General features: G+C 39.3%; 1 protein-coding gene across 2 annotated transcripts in view; it reads left to right on the top strand.

Moving 5' to 3' along the window:
• Positions 1–21,868, top strand: part of LOC310896039 (uncharacterized protein) — a 680,208-nt gene that overhangs the window by 506,053 nt on the left and 152,287 nt on the right. The window contains exons 22-24 of one of the 2 annotated variants that reach the window (XM_083827872.1): positions 2,354–2,423; positions 11,088–11,150; positions 11,535–11,557. In XM_083827872.1, the coding sequence (XP_083683998.1) occupies positions 2,354–2,423; positions 11,088–11,150; positions 11,535–11,557 (156 nt within the window). The remainder of the gene's footprint in view (positions 1–2,353; positions 2,424–11,087; positions 11,151–11,534; positions 11,558–21,868) is intronic. The other variant, XR_014581128.1, reaches the window with a different exon arrangement.

Raw genomic sequence — 21,868 nt, 5'->3', positions numbered from 1 at the left:
CCCTAGCCACACAAATGAACTTAGAGAAATCTTGCTGGATTTACACCAATCTCCATTAAAGTTAGAGTGGTTTCAGGTAGGAGACTGCTTCCAGGGCAGGGTATTTCCAGGAATGAGGATATATTTAGTGTGACTTGTGAATGTAGCTGATTTATTTCTTAAAAAAAAAAAAAAAAAAAAAAAAGTTGATAAATGCATTTTGAAAACGGATCCATTAATTTCCTGGCTCAGTAAAGAGTGTTTGCAACAAATGTGCCAATAGCCTTTGTAACTGAGCTGGAAAATAGGAAGTGAGGAGTGTAATGGTATCTTCAAATTCCATGTGCTGACCAGAAGTGCAGGAAATCTAAAAGAAGGGCATGTGACAGGGTGGGAAAGATGGTGAGAATGCAAGTAAGAGGAAGCTATGAAACGGGAGCATCAGCGTAACTGAAGGTGAGAAAAAGCTTCAGAGGAGCTTCAGCTGCCGAGCGTTTGCCCTTGTCTACCAGAATTGGATTACGAATGATTACAACGTAATAACTAGACCAAATGCTTGAAGAACCGAAACCAATCCTGCATGGCTCAAAGTAAGTGATAATACCTAGATTTATTTCAGGAGAAATAGTAGTAAGTCCCAGACACTTGTCTCTTTTATTGACTTGAGCATTAATTAATTTATGAGTGGGTTTCACATTTCCACATATTGCAAAATTATAGGGTTCAATTAATTATTTTGTAATTGGCGAATCCCATTAGGTGAAACAATATGGAGTTGTTCAGTAGCTTAAACATTATTCAACATTAGTGTAGCAGTTGTATACTCATTACAATGATGATGCTTTCATTAAATATACCTTCAATTAGTTCTGGTTCATTTTAATCTCTACCTCCTGAAAAAACATTCAGTCAAGCGCTGTGACAAGAGCAGAATGATGAATATGCCAGGGCCAGTTCTGCTTAGTCCTTCAAGGGTACTGCACAGGCTATAGTAAGTTGAACTTTAGAAATGTTTGCCTTTCTTTTCCTTGAAACTTAATATATTATCACCAAGTCATAGAATATCCTTAGCTGGAAGAGACACAGAGCATGAGGTGTCAGACATCAAGATGTTATTTTTCCTTAATGCTTTAAAATAAAGAACATTAATGATCCAGCCATTTGCAACATTGCATTTGGACCCACAGAAGAAAATAAGGGGGAATCAGGGCACATCTTTCTTACATGCCTCCTCCTTGCCTGTCATACTCAAAGCAGGTTGCCCTTGTACTAGAGGACCTGCTTCCTTGAAGCTATTTTCCACTTCTCCCAGTTTTGATCCTTTCAGCCGTCTTAAGGCGGTGCAGGGGCAGGATGGCTGGCATCCCTGGGCCAGTGCTGAGGCAAGGGATTTTTGGGGTCACAGGACTGTACCTGGGAGGGAAAACAAAACCCATCCTGACAGACAGAGCTGCCCCCAGGTCAAGGGGGGGGCATGCCCCCTTTTCTTCACCCACGAGCGACTTTTCTGTTTGTAGAGTTATTTACAGCAGTGGCTATCCTAATAAAACCTGGAAAGTGGCTCCTACGATGTGATATGTGGGTAACCAGTGGGTTTTAGCTCCCCTATGACGTGACGTGTGGGTAATCAGTGGGTTTTGGTTCCCCTCAGAGCAGTACTGCACTGCCAGTTGCCTTGTAACGAGTTCTGCTGAAGATATTGCTTTGCTGCTTCTCTTGCCTATATTTAAATGAAAACCATCACTATTAATCAGAGAATTAGAATAGCTAACAAAGGAGACAATTCTTATTCCCTGGAGGATGTGATTTTCAGGGAGTCAGTAATGGATACAGAGCCTTTCCCCTTTCAAATCCCAGCAAGGGCAGCCGTGACTGAAAAATCATTACCATATGCTATTTTGTCTGTCATCTTTGTGAAATGAGTAAGTAGACTGGACAGATTCCATATTACATGAAATAATATTACTACCAGCATCTTTGGAGCCTCTGCGAGCTAGCTGAATGTAGCAGAGAAGAATATGGGGGAAGTGAGAACTGAGAAAGATTCAGGCTTACACTACATGCTTTTTTTGTGTGGTGATGTTTTTGAATATGCAGCCTAGAAAGCTGCATTCCATATTCATAATCTGTGAATCTGAACTCTTTAATATAGTTTCTTCTGGGCTCTAAATGATGCAAATGATGCATTCCTGGTTAATAGTTCTCTCCAAAACTTGGATCTGAATTTCTTCTACCCACTCAACTTGCACAGTGGCAGTGTGAACTTCTTCACAGTGACCTGCTGCAGCTCCTTTTAGAAATGCCACCCACTAATATGACAACTGTTAACCCATCTGAGCATAATATTAATGAATTTATTCTCTGTTCATTTCAGTTCTGCTGCTGAAACACATATACAAAGAGTTTCTTCATGCACTTCATGTGCACTTGTCCTGGGAGATTGTGTGAGTACTGTGTACTTCAATTTCATTTGCTGTTTTGGTTTCTCTAGCAACTAGAAGTTGCCTTTGATCCCTCCACCATCTCTTTGTTTTTGCATTTTGATGATTTTATCATGAATTCATGTTTAATTCATGTTGAAGTGATGCAGTAAGTGGCAACACTCAAAGAAAAGATACTTTCTGCAAAATCAAACCATATTCATTTGAACTCTGTATGAACTACTCCATTCCTTTCAAGTAGAATATATTAATGAGGGCAGATATTAAAAAAGATACTTATACTAAGTAACATTTATTATCTCATCTGAGACTACAGTGGAAGTAGGTCTATCAGATTAAAAAAGTGTGCTTTGAGTAAACTTTTAGTTGAAACATGTTGACGAGTGACTAATTGTTTTGTGTCGGCTTTTTGATTTTTTGTAATTTTTATGTCCTTTTCTACTTCTGCATTACATATTCACTGATGTACTTGAATTTTATGGACAAATCACATGAATAATTAACAAGACATGCACAAATGTGAAACATGTTTCCTCTGGGGGAAAAAAAAGGGCATATAAGCTTCATGTGGCACACTCTCTTTGCAGGCAGTTTTCATCTTTTTAATCAGAGGCTTCCTGTGAAAGTATTGGTGGGGTTGTGGGTTTTTGTTAGTTTGTTTTGTTTTGTTTGTTTGTTTTGTTTTCTAATGAATTGGGATTGAATCAAAGGAACTTTCTATAATTCTTTCAAAGGAAACCACATTGACATGATGTTGAAGGTACCCATAGCTCTGGACATGAGATGCATGTAGCACTTCCTTTGAGATGGGTTAGGCACAGCCCAGGAGTATAAATTGATAGATGTCATCATAGGACACTAGCATATGGCCTAGAGTAACTAGTGATACCATCTTGCCTGGATTTTAAAGGACCCCAGCCACTTTGCAGTGCAGTTAAAATTGTTTCTACAGCTAGTGGACCTTCTGCAGGTGTCTAGATTTGCCTCATGTTAATACTTGAACTTTTTTTTTTTTTTTTTTACAGTAGCAAAACATCTTAAGTATTTGAGTTTTGACATATTAGGAGAGAGTTGTAAGCCTACAATGTTACATTAAAGTAAATGCATCCTAAATTGCCCCCTCCCTTTTTTTTTTTTTTTAATGGTTTTAACGTTCATTTTGAAGTACCATCATGATTTCTGTTAGTCATAAAGTCGCCACTTTCATGCAAAAGTGGGTGTCATCTGCCTGGGTGGCAGCACACTCCCCCTGCTCACCAGGTCAGAGCAGAGGAGGAGCAACAGGACAAGTGACCTCTGGGGTGACACAAAATGTGTAACACTATGTTTATAATTTAAGGCAAATGAAAAGCAGACTATCAAAGAACAATTATGGCTTACGAGGAGAAAATAATTGTGAGTACATAAAGCTAAATTGGATTATATTTGAATATATGTAAATTTGATTGAACTCAAAATTTAATCTCTAGGATACCATTTCAATTTGCAGTTGCATGCAACAATTTATCCTTTTGAACGGTTATTTGTTTATTTGAGAATTGCTGGTCATTGATTTTTTTTCTCAGGATTTTGGTAGATGTTCAAATTTTTAGTAGTTTGTTATAGACTGGACTATTTCATGGTTTCTTTAGCATAGTGAGTTTTTGTCTAAACAGAGTCCTTAGCTGCAGTCTACAAAATTATTGGAAGCACTGTAACTGTTGTTCATAACGATGGTAGCCGTTTGAATCTATATGACATTTACTTCTGAAATAAGCTGATGTAATGATACAAGATTACTTAAGAAAAAAAGAAAAAGCCATGTGAGGTTTAAAGTGAACTCAGATGAGTTTGGGTTTTCACAAAGATCCCTTTGATTGATGTAGGGAGTGCTGAGACAAGGGAGGTGGGTTGCTTGTGAATATAGACTCATATATTGTGTTGGTCAGGTTGATGATCGGACTTTGTGATCTTAAAGGTCTTTTCCAGCCTAGATGATTTTATGGTTCTATGATTCTAGAAGACAGAATTAAAGGTAAGCAAATGTGTTTTCATTTATTATAGCCAGAAAAAAAAAAAAAGTGATTAGCTGATATTTATCAATTTTTCTGCTTTCTGATCAAATTTACTTCTTGGCCGAGGCATGTGACTTGGAGAGTACTTACTACCTCTTTAAGTTATGGGTCAGCTAACATGTGAAAATGTGACTCCTGTTACACAGAATCAGCTCTGATGGACAACTGTGGTGCATGTGGAAAAGGGATGAGAAGAAGGTGCAAGAGGGGAAAAATAAAAACAGGTGGCAAGGGGCCCAGAAACAATAAAAGTCTGAATGAGAACACCTTTATCACTTCTGCAACAGCAGCTTAGAGGCCCAAGGAGAGAAATAGATTTTGTAAATCAGGGTAAATATTTTTTACAGGGTGCAGTGTGCAGCTTAAGAACCCAGTTGGGAAAAATAGCTTTTGCAAATCAGTAAAGAAAATATATTTTCCTGGCTACTGTTTAGGAGCAGGGGGAGAGAGGAGATGGAAATAACTTTTACAGGGCAAAGAACAAATGTATATGTATATATATTTTGGGAGGAGTCCATAAAAAGCTACATTAAAGAAGCCTTCTCCATTGCATAGCCACATTTACTGATTCTTATAAAACCTTTGTGTGCATTTTTATGCATTAGTTACTGACATGCACTTTTATATATACTAAGCATTTGCACATAAAAAAGCATCTCTTTTTAGAACAATGATTCTACATGTGATGACTTTGGAGAAGCCCTTTGAAATAAGAGAAAATGATGAAATACATTGTACAGCAACTCCTACTGAAGTTAGAAATAGAAGTATTGAGCAACAAATCATTACAATGACCCTCCCAAAGATTATTACTTAGCTTATCAAGGCAGTTATGTGAAAAGATCGTAATTTTGTGTAGGCCCTCACACAGCAGAGGTTGGGGCCATGAGTAAGACCCCCCAGGTTTTAATACCCAGTTATAGGACCCTTTGCAGAGGCACGATGCCCATTATTGCTGGTCTAGGACAGGCTCATCTGTGAGAACAAAAGGATGATATTGGAAATAGAATTACATCTTAAATAGACAAAATTTTTTATTATTATTTCTAGTAAATGGAATTGGTTAATAGTGCCAAGAATACTGAAATTGGATGGAATCATTTACAAATGCCTGCCATTTTTTGTTTTGCCCCTTTTTTTTTTCCCCGTCTGATCCATCTTTCTTCAAGATGGACAGGAACTGTGTACAGATTGAGAACAGAATAGACTGGCAAAGAACATACTGAATATCTACCCACTCATTTTTTTTTACGTCATTAAGAAGTTGAATAGAAAAGATCAGAACACTAAAATGATTCTCATAAAGAAATATTTTGATTTTTTTTTTTTTTAGTTCTTTTGGCATAACTGGGCTTTGGGATTGTCCGACTTTTCTTAGTCTGCATTGAAACAGACTCTTGTGCTTACTTGAAAACTGGGGCAATTTTTTAAAGAGTGGAATTGTCTTATTTCTGCTCCCTATAACTAAAATGATGCAGGAACAGTCACCATAACAAATAAAATGATGTATTACCACTGTCAATGTAAAATGTTATATCGGGCAAGATGCTTCCTCCTTCTCTGGGATGTGTTATTGTTATTGATGGCAGCTCTGGGTGTCTGTTGCCAGTGAGTGTGCTGGGAAGCTTTTATATTCCTCCTTGTGAAAGGACAACTTTTTTGCTTTGACATCCGTTGTCCAGACTTCTGTACATTTTTCATTTGATCAAACCTCTTGTAAGTGTCACCCTAGTGTTTCCAGGCTGATTGGTGTGGCTGTTTTTAAGAAAGAATTTCCCCTAAACAGTGTCCTCTTTTTAAAACAAACAAACAAACAAAAAAACGATGCCTGCAGCTCTTAGCTTCCTAATGAGACCTTCCTACCCAAGTATAGGGGTAGTAATGGAAGAGGTTGTATGGGGGAGGAGGAGTTTTTAGTTTGTTTTTAGTTTCTCACTGCTCTAGCTTGTTAATAATAGGTAATAAATTTTGTTAACCTCCGTATGCTGAGTCTGTTTTTCCTGTGACGATAATTGTTGAGTGATCTCCCTGTCCTTATCTCAAGCCTTGAGCCCTTTGTATCCTATTTTCTCCTGCTTTTCCTTTGAGGAATGGGAATGAGAGAGTGGTTGCGGTGGAGCTCAGCTGCCCAGCTGGGTAAAACCATCACAGGGATGTTCAGACTGGAGAAGAGAAGGCTCCAGGGAGACCTCATTGCAGCTTTCAGTACTTAAAGGGTGCTTATAAAAAGATAGAGAGCTACTTTTTACATAGGCAAATAGCGATAGGATAAGGGGCAATGGTTTCAAACTAAAAGAGGGTAGATTTAGATTAGATATTAGCAGAAAATTCTTCACTCAGAGGGTGTTGAGGCACTGGAATGGGTTGCCCAGAGAAGTTGTGGATGCCCCATCCCTGGAGGTGTTCAAGGCCAGGTTGGACGAGGCCCTGGGCAACCTGATCTAGTGGGTGGCGTCCCTGCCTATGGCAAGGCGATTGGAAATAGGTGATCTTTAAGGTCTTTTCCAACTCAAGACATTCTATAATTCTGTAAATATTGTATTAACTCAAATAAGCTGTAGTTTCTTAAATTTTGGAATGGATGAGGGAGCTCTGTCTGATATCTCCTTTTCCAGCAAAACAACCTCCTTATGGTGGGTTTCAATGCCACCCGTTAGTCAAAAATTAAGGTAGCCACATTATGTAAGGAAGCCATTATCAAACTGGCTTAGGACATGATGCACATGTTCTGTGCACTTGTAACAACCTCACCTGTGTGCTAAGTTGACTTAGTATTGGAAGAGCTGCAACTGTATGCCAAGTGGATAATAAGTTTTAAAGCTGTACTTCCCTTGGACATTTGGTGGTCCTGTCCTGTGGGTGTTCCCCTGACCCTGAGAACTGCTGCTCTGGAGTGTCAGGGATCTGTGCAAAATCATGGTAGTCAACCAGCAAAGCCAGAAAGCTGATCAGGTGTTGTCCAATAGCCTTCCAGGATTCAGTGAACAATAATTATACATGTACAGTTAATTCTTCAGGCAAAGGAAAGCAGCAGTTCATACATTGATTCAGATTGTCTGGGGATCATCCAGAAGGTATTTTAATAAAAAAAAGACAATCCTATTAAAATTTAAACATTTTTGTAATGTTGGAAATAGAGTTTGAATGTATATCCAGTATGCATTTTTAAAATGCTCCATAAGCCAAATCCAAATTTACATTTTATATGAACCTGGGATGCTTTAGCACTTCCCACTAGGAGTTTCCAGAGCTTGTTTTCATGTTGTCCAAAAAAAAAAAAAAAGTAACCACTGGCTGGGTTGCAAGGTGTAACTTCAGAGGCAGCTCAGGGAATCACAGCTAACTATGACCAACTTTCCAGCTGTCATTTCAAAAGGAAGTTATCTAATACTTAGATGCACTAAGACAAGATAGTGTTAAGATAAATGATAAGATGGAGTTCAGGAATGCAGGAAAACCCTAGTTGCTACCTTGTTTGCAGAGCATAAAGACACTGAGGTGTGCCTTGTTGTGTATATCATCTGCATCATTTTACACAGTGACATGTTTGGTTTAAACAGAGATTTATACTGGTGTTAAAATGTTAAAGAAACTTTCAGGTACCTTCACTGGAATAACACAGCATTTAATATGAGGATGACACGAATAACTCTTTACAAGTCCTGTAATCTCAGTGATTAAGTACGTAATTTTGCAGGTGCACGCCTGTGTTGTGTTAAATAGGTGCTTTTAAATTGTGTCCAAATCTGAACTCGAGTGTTGAGCTGCCATTGTGACTGGTTTTTTGTTGTTGGTGGTTTTTTTTTTTTTTTTGAGTATAAAATAAGCCTCTGAATTGGTGCCTGATTTGTTACCACTAATCAAATACTTTTATCACAGTAATGGCCTCAAGTTGCACCAGGAGACGTTTACATTGGACATTAAGAAGAATTTCCTCAGAGAGAGGGTGGTCAAGCGTTACACTGGGCTGCCCAGGGAAGTGGTGGAGCCCCATCCCTGGAGGTATTTGACAGACATGTGGACATGGCACTAAGGAAAAATGATTTAGTGATGGGACTCAGTAGGTCAGACTGATGGTTGCGCTTGGTGGTCTTGAAGGTCTTTTCCAACCAATGATTCTATAATTCAGTGATTCTATGTGTGGCTGTCAAGTATCTTATAAAACTACCTCTGGAAGGAGCAGCCTGCTTTTTGTTTTTGTTGTTGTTGTTTTGTTTGATTTTAATTTATGTTGGTGTCCATTTGAGCTGAGTCAGAATCCTGTAATGAAGCCCTTGTTGAAAAGGCGAATTGCTGTCCTGATAAACATTCCCTTTGGTTGCTCTACCTCTGCGTCTGTTATTTCTGTATCAGGACTGACATTTCCAGCAAAGGCAACCTTGAAGTTACAATTATTACTTACAATCAGTAATTAATGGTAAATATTAGAATGATAGGTATATTGTGGAAAAATCTAATAATGAGGAATTGATGTAATGAGCATAGCGATGATGACACTGATTTTTCCACAGCAGAAGAACATGAAATGTTAAATTGTACGTAATCAGGAAGCGAGGTAAAAACATGAATTATTTCTGACTGTTATGTGGCAGTAGGCTGTCACTTCATTCCTTCTCTCCACCACTGGTAGGTCCATGAGCTGGGGCAGGGCACAACAGGAACAGTTCAAAGAAGGTTCCTCGAGATCTGAGGTGGAAGGTTTATTCGATAAGCAGAGCTGAGCAGGCGGTCTGGATGGCCAGGAGCGGGAGTATTTGAAAAGGGGAGTTGTGAGCCTGTGCCTGCTGTGCTTGACAGGTCTGGAAAGGGTTCACAAGAGGAATACATGCAAAGCAGGGGGATGATGAGAGACTTACAGAGCCATTCAACCATCCCTGTGGAAAACACACATTATTTTCATGTGAAGGAAGAGCATCAAGGTATTTTCTGCTTAATGCAGGAAATGGAAGGGTGTGTGGCAGTGTGTGCTACTGTTTTTTTCCTTTTTCTTTTTGTTTTGTTAAACTGCTATGCTTAAATAGGTCTATTGTACTTCCCCAGGAGCCCTGTTGCTCTATTGTATTAGCACAGAAGTTAGCTAATGAAAGGACTCCATCCCTGCATTCTCTAAGCTGTGGGAAATTATTATTTCATTTGAACTGACCTGCTGAGTGCTTAAGCAGAGCAACATCCTCTAGGACAGGTTTTGTTTTCTGTTGGTTTTGATGTTGAGGTATGAAAGAAAACCAAAACAAACCTAGAATTACTAATTTCAGATTTAGTCGTTTACTGAACTCTTGTTAACACCATTAAAAAAAAGTCTGCTGGTAGCTGTTCCTCTGACAATAGCAGTGTGGCACAGAACCAGTATTTCTGTTTTACTCTGAGAGTGGAGAGAGAAGGAAGTTATTCTTTAGAAGAGACGTTAATTGGTTTGCTTCTCCTTTTATCCATTATTGATCAGGGAGGCTACACTTCTGCAATTTTAAAATAGTAAAATGAGTATTATGGGAATGTTTCATAATTATTTATTGGGTTGACTTATTATTACTATTGAAAAAATTGTTATGGAATGCTAGAGGATAACCCTTATTATAACTTCTACAAAATGTGTGAACAAACAAGCTTTTACTCTTACCAAAATTATTGTTGAAATAAAGGGATACTTGCTTGAGTAAAAACTCAGTAAGGCCTACAGAAGTACAGCGCAGCAATCATATGCTGGGCAGGGCATGATGTAGTGCAGCAGGTTGTGCACCTAGAGGCTTATAGCCCAGGGATATGGTGTATGAATGGAGAGTTCTCCTTGCAAGGACTTACTAACTTGGGTGAAGAGTGAGGCTCACATCACTCTTCTGCTTTCAGAACGAGAAGGGGCTTACCTTAAAACTATATTATTATCAGGTTAATTTCTATGTTTCTTAGGCATTTTTTTAAATATACATATATTTTAAATAGTACCTTAATTTCATTTTTCTGCTGGAGCTTAAAATTTTGTGCAAGATTGTGCTGAAATAAATTATATATATATATATATTTTTTTTTTTTTGTATAAACCTTACACTGATAACATTGGTTCCTGATTAAAAGAAGTGTAAGATAAAGAATCTTGTAGCAGTCATGGGTTGACTTATCACTTGCTGCAGTACAAATGCCTTTTTCAGAACTGGATGGAAACAGGAAGACACGTTTCATTTATTTTCTTGCAGTGCTTGTGGCTAGTTGCCAGCTTGTCAATGAGGTGCTCCAAAAAGGACATTGAATCATGACAAGAACTGTCAGTACAGCTGTGTTTTTCCATCAAAATTGCATGAAACAATAAACTTCATGTGGTTTTGAAGCAAAACTGTATTTAAGGTCTAGCTTGCTTGAAACAGCGCCCAGGTTTGTTTGCAAAGTTCTGGAAACTTTTTGAATAATGCCCAGGGTAATATCTTGCTGGGATCAAAGAATATGACTGTCTTTGTATGGTTCAGATACTGATTACAGAGATTTGAACCAAATTACTCTCACATGCTCTTCTGTGTATGGGGTCCTTATGTCATGATGATTTATAGCGTTATGAGCTAAGATAAAGGCTGTAGGCTACTTCGTCTACAGCCATTTAAGTCTTTTTTCCTTCTCTCCAACACAGAAATGGAACTTCAAGCTTGTCTTCTCTGCAGAGCTAGATAAATATCACTCGTTTCAGCATATGGTAGGTCTCACTGAAGTTAGATTTATCTTCATAAATGACCACTTTTTAGAGACGTTATCTCCTGTTGTGTGGTGCTTATGCCTAATTTATTTGGAGATTGCAATGCTTTGACCCATGGACAGAAAAAGATACCAGAATGAAAGTCACACAATTCAATCAGTTATAGACTGTGGCAAGGCAAGATCCCGTACATTTGCCTGCGAATGTCTGCTTGTCATGGGCGCACCTATAATATAAATGGAAATAGCAGTTACAGTCGAGGAGTTCTGTAGAAAAAAACAAAACAAAACAAAAAACACAAAAAACAAACAATGATTTCATTTGCTGTTTTGTTGTTGTTGTTGTAGGGTTTTTTTTATTGTTGTTGTTTGTTTCTCTCTCCAGGGCCCAGCAGAATTCAAAAAGAGGTGGGGAACCTTTATCCTTCACACGTTAAAACTTCAGCTTGCTGTCAGCAAAGTGGCTTATGTAAATGTTGCAGTACATTCAGGTGTGGCTGTGCTCTAAGAATAGGGCAGCTTCAGAGAGAATTTTAAATGGCTTGTCTTCTGGTACTGTCAGTCACTATTTTGTAAGCTGGTCACATATTGCTGGTGATGCGTACTAACCCACTTTCTTGCCTATAGCATCACCTGTTTTATTTTCTATCCCAGTTTCATACCTTTTTTTTTTTTTTTTTTGGCAAAACCACAGGGGAAATATATTTCAGTGACAGTAAATGATAATTCTGCTCTATGCACTCTAGCTCATTACCCAATCCTTGTCTTTTTAAAATAGAGAAAGGATTTACATCTCCTACTATCATTTCTGCCACACACTGATTCAGTGGAAGAGCTTTGGGGTGGTTGGGAGTAAATTTAATTTTCCCTGCTGTTTCATGAAGTATGTGAATCACTTTCTAGCAGTTGATGTGACTACCAACTTACAAGTTTTTCTTCCTGTACTCCTGCGTAGGAGGAATCATAAGGACTCTTTTTGTCATGGTAATGCAGTTAGGTGTAGAGGACTATGCAGTGCAGGAGGCAGTGTTGAAGCTATTTTATTTTTGCCAAAACAGATAAGCTAAGTTTGAAAGGAGGGGCAGGAAGTGCCCCATTCAAACTCTGACTAGTGGAGAGTGGAGGATTTTGTCCATGTTTGGTTCTTAGACATTGTGGAGACTTGTTTTCTGTGCAGTCCATGACCATAGCTCTAACAGTGAAGAATTTAGTTTGTTTTGGAAAAGAAATTTTACTTTGTTTTTGAAAAAGTGGAAATCCAAAAGAAGCATGTCAGGTTAGAGGGAAGGACAGTGAGTAGTTAGCACTGAGAGAGAGGAAATCATTTATAGATTATGCATGTCTATTAGGCTTCGGAGGCAGATATAAGTGCTTTCTGTAATTCAGACAATTGTATAAGCTAATACTTCTTTACATATATTCTATGCATAGAATCATAGAATCCTTTAGTGGTTTGGCTTGGAAGGGACCTTAAAGACCATCTAATCCCAACCCCACTGCCATGGGCAGGGACACCTCCCACTAGACCAGGTTTCTCAAAGCCCCATCCAACCTGGCCTTGAACACTTCCAGGGATGGGGCATCCACAACTTCTCTGTCCTTCCTCTGACACATCTGGTGCCTTGTTACATTTGGCATCTAGTTCCAGTCTGCTGTTCGTTTATCCTTCATCTGTTGATTTATTGTGGAGGTAGATACAAATTATAGGTTTGTTGTGGTGCAGGGGGGAGAGTAGGAAATGATTAGTTCCTTATTAACCTGCAACAGTAGCAGGTCCCAACTGAACTTCTTTTCCCAAAGGCTTCAGCCTTGAGAACTGTATTTATGTACCATCCAGATTCGGATTGTTGTTTCTTAAAGACAAATGTAAACTCCTACTGTGTGTGAAAAAATGTATTTACGATTTCACGGTCTCCATTCACCTAGCAGAATATCTGGAAAGATTAAACAGAACTATTGCAAAGTGCTCCTGTTAGGCAAAAAGAATAATGCAAGTAAAATTCATACTTACAGTGAATTGTATTTGCTTGGTTTTAGGACTATATGCAGTTCAGCTAAGTTAGTTTACTCCTGACTAGCTTCTTTTTGTGTTTGAGGACATGCATTCCTGATAACTGCACTTGCTTATTCCCATGACCACACCAAACATTAAAAGTTTCAAGCTAAATTTGTGTCAGTGAATGCATCTTCTAATGCTTGGTATTTTTGCCTTTTAGGCAAGGATCTAGCACCTCAGAGAAACTGCACTCAAAGTGTCATATATCTGAGCTAAGGAAATATTTTACATGTAGTGGACTGATAAATGGAGAGAGGCAAATGTTGATTCAATAGATGAGTTAAAGAGTTTAATTTTTATTTGTGTGCATTTCCCTTACAGTGAGTAAAATACTTGCATCCAACCAACTCCCAGCCTTCCTCCTCACTCATATCCCATGTGGGTATTCTTGAATGAAGTAGTTGAGGAGTCCTGCCTTTTTGCATTCTTCCTCTCAAGTAATTGAGATCATCACCAAGGAAGCTGTCTCTTTGTGTTAATGAAAAATAACTTTGGTAGTGTTTTCAGCAAAATGAATATATTCTGTAGAGTGTGTGGGGGATTGCCATATAATTACTGTGACACACCATACCTGGTTACTTCATGTAAACCAGCATACTGATTGCACCCAGGCATGGGTGTCTGCATTTCTCAAGGTGGCTGGTTCACACCATGCTATTTCTATGCACCTTGAATTCCTCTTATTCAAAGGTACATCCAGACTGCAGATGCTCATCTTTTACCTTTTTTTTTTTTTTTTTAATGCATATTTGACTCACAAGCACTGAGAGAAAGTTTATTGACTTTTAACATGCAGTACACTCTGCTTCCACTTTCAGTCATGAAAAAGTTGGGTTGATGTCTTTCTGCAGCCATGTGTTGTTTTGTGCTGGTTTGTAAGCCATATGTGGGGAAAAAAAAAATCTCAGTTCTCTATATCTATCATTCAGCTGCAGTTCAAGATGCAGCAAGCATCTGAATTTACTATAGATAAGTTTTGTGGTTGAATATTTCAAAAAATCTAGCCCAGTACTTCCTATGATTATAAATCATATGCATGACCAGGTCACCCATCATAAAACTGTGCTCTATGAAGTTATATGTTGTTCTTTTTTATTATCATTTCTCCTTTTTTATTGTCATAGTGTTGTATATCTAAACCAGAAATTAGCATCTTCACACTGTCAGAATCTGCTGTAATTACAGAAGATTGAAAGATTTTTCCTTATTTTTTAATAAGCAGTGAATCTTGTTGTTTGCAACATTTGGCTAAATGACAGATTTCTTTTTTCTGTTTTTTTTTTTTCTTTCTTTTTTTTTTTTTTTCCTGGCATGCAGAATAAACACTTTTTCAGGTTTTTACAGGCATGATAACTTATAGAAAGTCTCTTTTATATCTTACAGCAGTACTATATGCTACTTTTAAAAGAATTCCTTACCCAATGGGAATAGTTAGCACAACCTCTTAATTACAGGGCAAGAAAGTAATGTTACTACTCTTTCTAAATGTTTCATTATATCTTCAGAACAAACTAAGCCATCACCAGCTTCCCTTTGGGCATCTTGATATACAATGCTGAAGCAAGAAGGTCCAAATTAGAGCAAGTCAAGAGCTACAGTTGAAAGAAGATTTGTTTTTCCCATAAGTGAAATTTATTTCCATGTATTTTTATCCCAATTTTGCAACTTTCTGTAAGGAGAAACTACTCTGGCTAGCGTAATATGTCCCTCTTGTGCATATACGTTATGATTCAGTCTTCAATCGGCCTCCCATAGGACCTCTTTCTTTTCTGGTATACAAGGTGAACAGTGCTTGATTATTTATTGGTGAATACATATAGTATTGTGGTGGGTTTACATGGCAAGGTTTTGGTAGCAGGGGGCTGTAGGGGTGGTTTCCATGGTAAGAGTCCAGAAGCTGCTCCGTGTTAGATAAGGGCCAGTTCCAGCCACCTCCAAAGGGACGCACCGCTGGCCAGAGCCGAGCCAATAAGCGATGTTGTTTGTGCCTCTGTGAGAGCAGATTTAAGAAAGAGGAAAAAAACCTCTGCTGTGCAACAGCAGCTGGGAGTGCGAGGGGTGAGAAGCAGCCCTGCAGACCCCAATGTCAGTGCAGCAGGAGGGCAGGAGGTGCTCCAGGCACGCAGCACAAGTTCCCCTGTGGCCTGTGGAGACGCCCCTGGTGGAGCAGGCTGTCCCCCTGCAGCCCATGGGTCCCACATGGAGCAGATCTCCACGCTGCAGCCCATGGAGGAGCCCCCGGTGGAGCAGGTGGATGTGGCCTGGAGGAGGCTGCGGCCCATGGAGAGCCCCCGCAGGAGCAGGCCCCGGGCCGGAGCTGCAGCCCGTGGAGAGGAGCCCACGCAGGAGCAGGGGGTCTGGGGGGAGCTGCCGCCCATGGGGGACCCGTGCTGGAGCAGTTTGCTCCTGGGGGATGGACCCCGTGGTACGGAGCCGTGTGGGAGCAGTTCTTGGAGAGCTGCTGCCTGTGGGCAGCCCCTGCAGGCTCAGTTCGGGAAGGATGGCATCCCGTGGGAGGGACCCCACGTGGAGCAGGGGCAGAGAGTGACCGTGAAGGAGCGTCAGGGACAGACCTCAACCCCCCCATTTCCCCGTTCCCCTGCACTGCTTGGGGGAAGGTGGTGGAAGAGGGTGCATGGGGGGAAAGCGTTTTTTGGTTTGTTTTCTTTGTTTCTCACTTCTCTAGCTTGTTAGTAATAGGTAACAATTTATATTAATCTCCCTGCATTGTCTGTTTTGCCTGTGAGGATAACTGTTGAGTGATCTCCCTGTCCTTATCTCAACCCTTTTGCCCTTTTCATCGTATTTTCTCCCCCTTTCCCTTTGAGGAGTGGGGGTATGAGAGCGGTTGTGGTGGAGCTCAGCTGCCCAGCTGGGTAAAACCACCAGAACTATGAAGAAAAACTAGTAATGACCCTATGGGTTTCTCTATGATGTTTATCAATGAAGTGTCTGAATAGTAGTATATTCTAATTTTATCTTCACATTAGCCTATGGGATAAAGTCATGGCAAAGTTCCCGCGCTACAGATGGGAAATTTAGAGAACAGGTTAAAGCCAGAAGCATCCACCAGTTGTTGGCAGCTTGTCCAACCAATATAGAACTTTTTTTTTTTTTTTTTAAGTAAAACACTGCTTTTGATGGCTTCTGTTGGGTCTGTGGATGCTCAGCATTTCTTCACATTAGATCCAGTGATTTTCAGAGGACTATACAGTTAAGTACAGTTTCTTTAAGTTATTTACATACCTAATCTCCACTGCAGCCAAAGATATTTAAGTATCTAGTAGATCTCAGTGACTTATTGCAAAAGATTGATTTTAAGTGATTGACTTAATTGCAGTAGAAATTCTTAGGAGAAGCGTATATGGAAGCTGATTCCTTAGGGAAACATTTATCTCCCTTAAAAATGATTTATCTCCTTTTGACCCTTGCAATTTTATGTTTCATTCATCTCTGTGTGGTAGAGATGTGATGAGAAGACACATCTTCGACTACTTTGTTTTTCTGACCCATGTCTGTGGGTGCAGTGCCTTTTGCAGGTATGTGCTGTCAGTATGCTCTAGGACTGCTCACTTCTGCATGCTCCAATCATAGGTCTTCCAGCAAGAACCATCTCTGTGTGTCTGAAGGACACAGAACAGGGCTTGGGCTTTAGCAGGTATGAGAAATAATCTGAATAAAGTATACCCATCATTTCACAACCTGGACTTTTATGGTTTCATCTAACTATTTAGTCTGCCATATTTTAGTTTACAGGAACTATCAGTAAAACCAAGAATTGCCACATAACTTGAAACAGGAAAACGTGGTGACATCTTGGCCTTATGGAGCCTCTAAATGTGTGTTTATCAGCTCTCCTGGTACAGCTGTGATCAATGTGTTTGATATATCATGCAGGGCTTTCATGATGTCTCTTGAAAGAGTATCATAAGCTCTTGCCCTCCATTTATTACTTTCAGCGAATTAAAATGGCATAGTAAACATACAATCCTTACATCTTTTGCATGTGCTAGGTGAGCTGTTACAAGGCAGTGCTGAGCAACAGTGTTCTTTCTACTGTGGGACAAAATTTTTCCCTGCTGTGAATGGTGGGCTTGCAAACACCAACTAAGCTCAAAGGCATTTCTAGATGAAAAAAGGTACCAACAGAATTATTGGTACAATGGGCTGAGGCAGAATGAAGCAGTGATGGAAAAGGCAGGCAGAAAATAATTTGTGGCAGGATAGCTACAGGAGATGAAGCAATAAAATGTGAAGAAACAGCAGGGAAGCATCTGTTAGGGCTGGAGATTACCTCTGCGAGGAAAAGCTAAGTAGATACTGATTTTGGAGAGACAAGGTAGAAAGTATAGTCTGAGAATTAGAAAAGGAAACCAGGTGAACATGAGATTAATTAGGATTTTTTTTTTTTTTTGAGGAGGAAGACTAAGACAAAAAATAAGCATCTGGTAGGTGACTATAGGGTATAGATAAGTGACAGTTCTGAGGACATTTTAACAAAAGCAATACAGAGAAAGTCAGAGATGTGGAAGAGACTGAAGAAAACTTGATAATATTTGGTATTTAGTAGTATACTTCACCACTGGGGTCTCAGTGCTTTCAAAGAAACCAACAGAATAAATATTTTCTTCCCTTTAAAATGACATTTTAAAGAAAAATATGTCATTCTAGTGAAATCTGCCAGTCTAATCAGACAAAAAATGAGACAGTGATGAATATACATATACATATATTTATTGTTGTTTCCTACACATCAGGCTTGCAGGATTGCAGTCTCCTGTGTAGAAATAGGGTTGCCATCCACCATCCTGCACCTTTCTCTGAATCTTATTTACTGCAGTTTGATCCCAGAAGACTGATCCCTACAGTCTGAACTCAGAATCCTGCCTCCACTAAAATGGAGGAAGAAGGCTTCCTATGCCTATTCCCAAGGTCTTCCTAAGCCTGATCCCACCCTTCCAGTGAGCTCTATGGTATTTATGCTCCTGTTTTTCCTTAGAAGTTTGCTGTGGAGGGACAGCAGGAGTTTACAGTTAGTCTAACCTCCTAATCCCTTTGACATAAAATCCCTAGTTTACTTTGGTGGAGCCAAAGTTGTTTTACATTTTAGGTAGGAGTCATTTGCACTAATCTGAAGATCTATGAAGAGTGGCCCACAGACCTCTTTTACTACTGCTGAGATAACGGAACAGAAAGATGCTGAGATGAAAGTGACAGATTCAACACAAAGGAAGAAGAGGGATTACTGTGGTCATCCTGTTTGGAGCTAGACCAGTACGAGAAACCTCTCAGTTTGAAAGGCATAGGTGATCCATGAGAAATGGGAGTCCTCTGCCTATGCTGTTGTCTTCTCTTGAAGATTACCAGTTGCTTCAATGGTTTTAATACTGAGAAAGGTGTGATTGTGTGCTATGTCCCCAGCACTCTTGCATAGTGGGCCATCTTTCCTGCTTGTGGCCTCACGTTTGTTCCAAGGAAGCAGTCAGCAGCAGCTGTTTTGTTAAAAGCAGCCAGATGACATTTCTGAGTGATAAATTTGCGTCGTTAGAACAGATGTCTTGTATGTGGTTATTTTCATGGTTTAAGAGTGGTTCACGTTTTTCATGTTACCTTGACCATGACACTTGTCTGTGCTTTAGAAATGTTGTATCTCTTTGTAATGAAACAGTTCTAAATGGTTTCTTTTTAAAAGGAGAGTAGTTTAATCTCCAGAATATTACTTTCATTTCGATGTGTTGTGTATCTCTAGGACCTGCATTGTATACATCTGCCTGAGCTCTATGCCTTCCTATACTGAGTGCTCCATGAACTAGGTATTTTTAAGAGGACAACCTGCTGTTCATTCTAGGTTATTTTCAAGCTCCTTTCTTTAACTCTCTCCTGTTAAGTTGTGCTGAGCACAATGGTATTACTGCATATCTGTAAAATTAGTTTTTTTTTTCTTTTTTTTTTTTCCCCTCATAGCCAAGTTTGCTTTAAAACAAATAGGCAATGGGGGTTGGGGTAGGAGGGAAGGTCTATTAGTTTACGCTTGGGAAATCTTTGAGTAAGGTTGAGGATACTGCTGGTGCCTATAACCGGTGAAAGCACTTTCACTAGTGGTTTACCCCCAGTATCTGTGAAAACAAATCCTATTCAGTATGATATATGAAAGCATAACCCTCTGTAGTGTAGGAATCAATGGAACAATTCATGTAATAGATGACTTTTCAGGTTTGTGCAGTCTGCCACTTGAACATAATTGGCATCTATGTAATAAAATACTAAACACCAAGGGAAATATTTTAGATGTTTATGAGTCATCACATGTTTATTATAGAAGACTGACATACAACTGTGTAAAGCAGAATAGGCTAAATAGCACTTGAATTACTGTTAACAGTATTTAATACTGCATTAAAGAAATACAAAGATTTTAGACTTCCCTTGTGTTTAAATAATATACCATCAAAATCAGTTATTGGGAACCTGGCAGGTATAATATAGCATCAGATTTGTAAGCCAGGGTTTTTACATGAAATCCATAAGTCATTGCTCAAAAACACAGGTGTGAAATACAGGTCTTAGAGTGCAGCATTGCTGACAAGCAGAATTGGCTGAACATTTGCACAGTGCATTGTAAGCCGCTCTGAATGGTTTCTGTCTTTTGCTGTGTGCCTGCATAGTGTTTAGTGCAGCTGGGAGTCCTTATCTCAGCTGGAGGCCTCTCTAGATGCTACTGTAAAGGAAATAATAATATATTTGTCAGCTGCATGTCTTAAGCATGTTAATAAATTCCCTATTTATGAAAAGGACCTGCTTGCTTGGCATTTGAACAGCCTTGCAGCCTATTGATCTTATCCTGCAAATCTTGGGCTCTGTTTAGAGAAATATGGTAAAATAACTCTCCAGAGCTCATATCTCATCATGACAGCATTGTTTCTAGCACCCAGACAGCAAGTATAAAGCTAGCTCTGGTCTGACAATGTATTGCAGTCTGCAGCGTGTACATGTTAACGTTAAGTGTTGTGCTTGCTCTGTGAGATGCTTCTCAAAAGTAAAGTTAAGAATTGTGGTACGCTGAAGTACTAGAACTCTCCTCTTATTTCAGCACCACTCACTTGACAGTCTAGGTTGTCACCCTCAATTCAACTGATATTTGAAAAAAATAGAAAGCAAATGACTATACTTCTGTCTGTGATAGAAAGTGAATGAGTACAACACTAACAAAAAGCATGCAAGGGTTTGTACATATTCTGTTTTGCTGAGTAACAAAGCTCAGCATATCCGTCCTGCACCATGCCATTCAGTGCCTTGAAGGAGTGCCTCATTTCTCTTAATTATTAATGCTTTTGATTCTACCACAGAAAATGGGAAAAAGAAAATGCTACTCTGCCTTTTGAACGTTGCATTACCAATGCTAGTACATCTTCCCCTCCTCCCATAAAAGACGGCTTAACCACACCAAGCACATTAATGAATTGAGATGTAGTACATGCAGATGACGTGTAATTCACAGGATATTAATACCAGTCTTTGTCCACGTGACATGTAGGTGTCTGTTTTTTCATGTGCATGGAAATGCTCTGAAAAGTATCTTAAGTGGCAGAGTTTTTCTTCTTCCTTACCTTATCTATGTGCAAGATCCTTAACTGTGGCAATTCTGCTTAGCCCTGCTGATTTTTTTGAAGAATCTTTCACTTATAGCAGAGGCCCTTTCTAACTTTTTTTTTTTTTTTTTTATTATGGGATGAGTCCATTTAGTCTTTAGTCCATGAGCCTTCAATTTCACTATGAAAAGTATATCCTTAGGTAATGTAACAGTAAGTCATGCTTTCTTTCATCGTCCTGTCCCAGTGGTTGGCATTTCTACATTATGCATTGTTTAGAGTGTGGTGGGGGTGTGTAACAGCAAAAGGAGCTAAGAAACAGAGAGATCAGGATTGCCCTGACTCTTTATGGTAATTCTCCAGCTTGTGATTTTGGACAGTTGAGGCAGGTTTTCAAAGTGAGTGAACACAAACAGAGTTCTTGACAATTAGGAAAAAAATTATTTACAAGGTAAATACGGTTCTTTCCCTCAGAGGTGAAAGAGAAGTGATATTTCAGTGCTAAAGATGTAGAAATGGGGAAAAATAACATGATGAAAAAAGAAAATTGTCATTTATCCATGGAAAATACTGATAAAGCTTTCAGAACTGAAGGGCAAGCCCTAAGGTACCAAGCTACACAGAAATGTGGTGAAGGTGCAGGAAAGCAGATTTTCTAGGGTATATCCACTGTGATATGTATCAGGGCTAAGGTACAAAGAGACTTGGGAACAGAGGAAGAGTTATAAGAACATGCTATATTGGGAGAAAGGATCTGCTTATGCTGCCCCTGGATAATTAAAACCTTCCAGGGTAAATCTAGACCTTGAATAGAGCTTGAGAAAAATATAGAGATAAATCTAGCAGGGAAAAAAAAAAAAAAAAAAAAAGCTGGATCTGGGACTCTGGTACAGTCCAGGTGAATATCTTGCTGTGATGCAACCCCATCTAAACTTCACTGACGTTGGAGACCAAAGCATTGGATCAAGACTTCAATTTGCAGCCACACTAGGCTTGTTGGGGAAGGTTAGCAGTTCTCTGTAGTTCTAGAAATAAGCTACTATTAGACATAGTGTGTAGGTCAGGGATATACTA

This window comes from Anser anser (genome assembly GCF_964211835.1).
Source record: "Anser anser genome assembly, chromosome: 3".
NCBI classification, from domain to species: Eukaryota; Metazoa; Chordata; class Aves; order Anseriformes; family Anatidae; genus Anser; species Anser anser.
The sequence above is the reverse complement of the archived record's forward strand: the minus strand, read 5'-3'. Positions and strand labels throughout refer to the sequence as shown.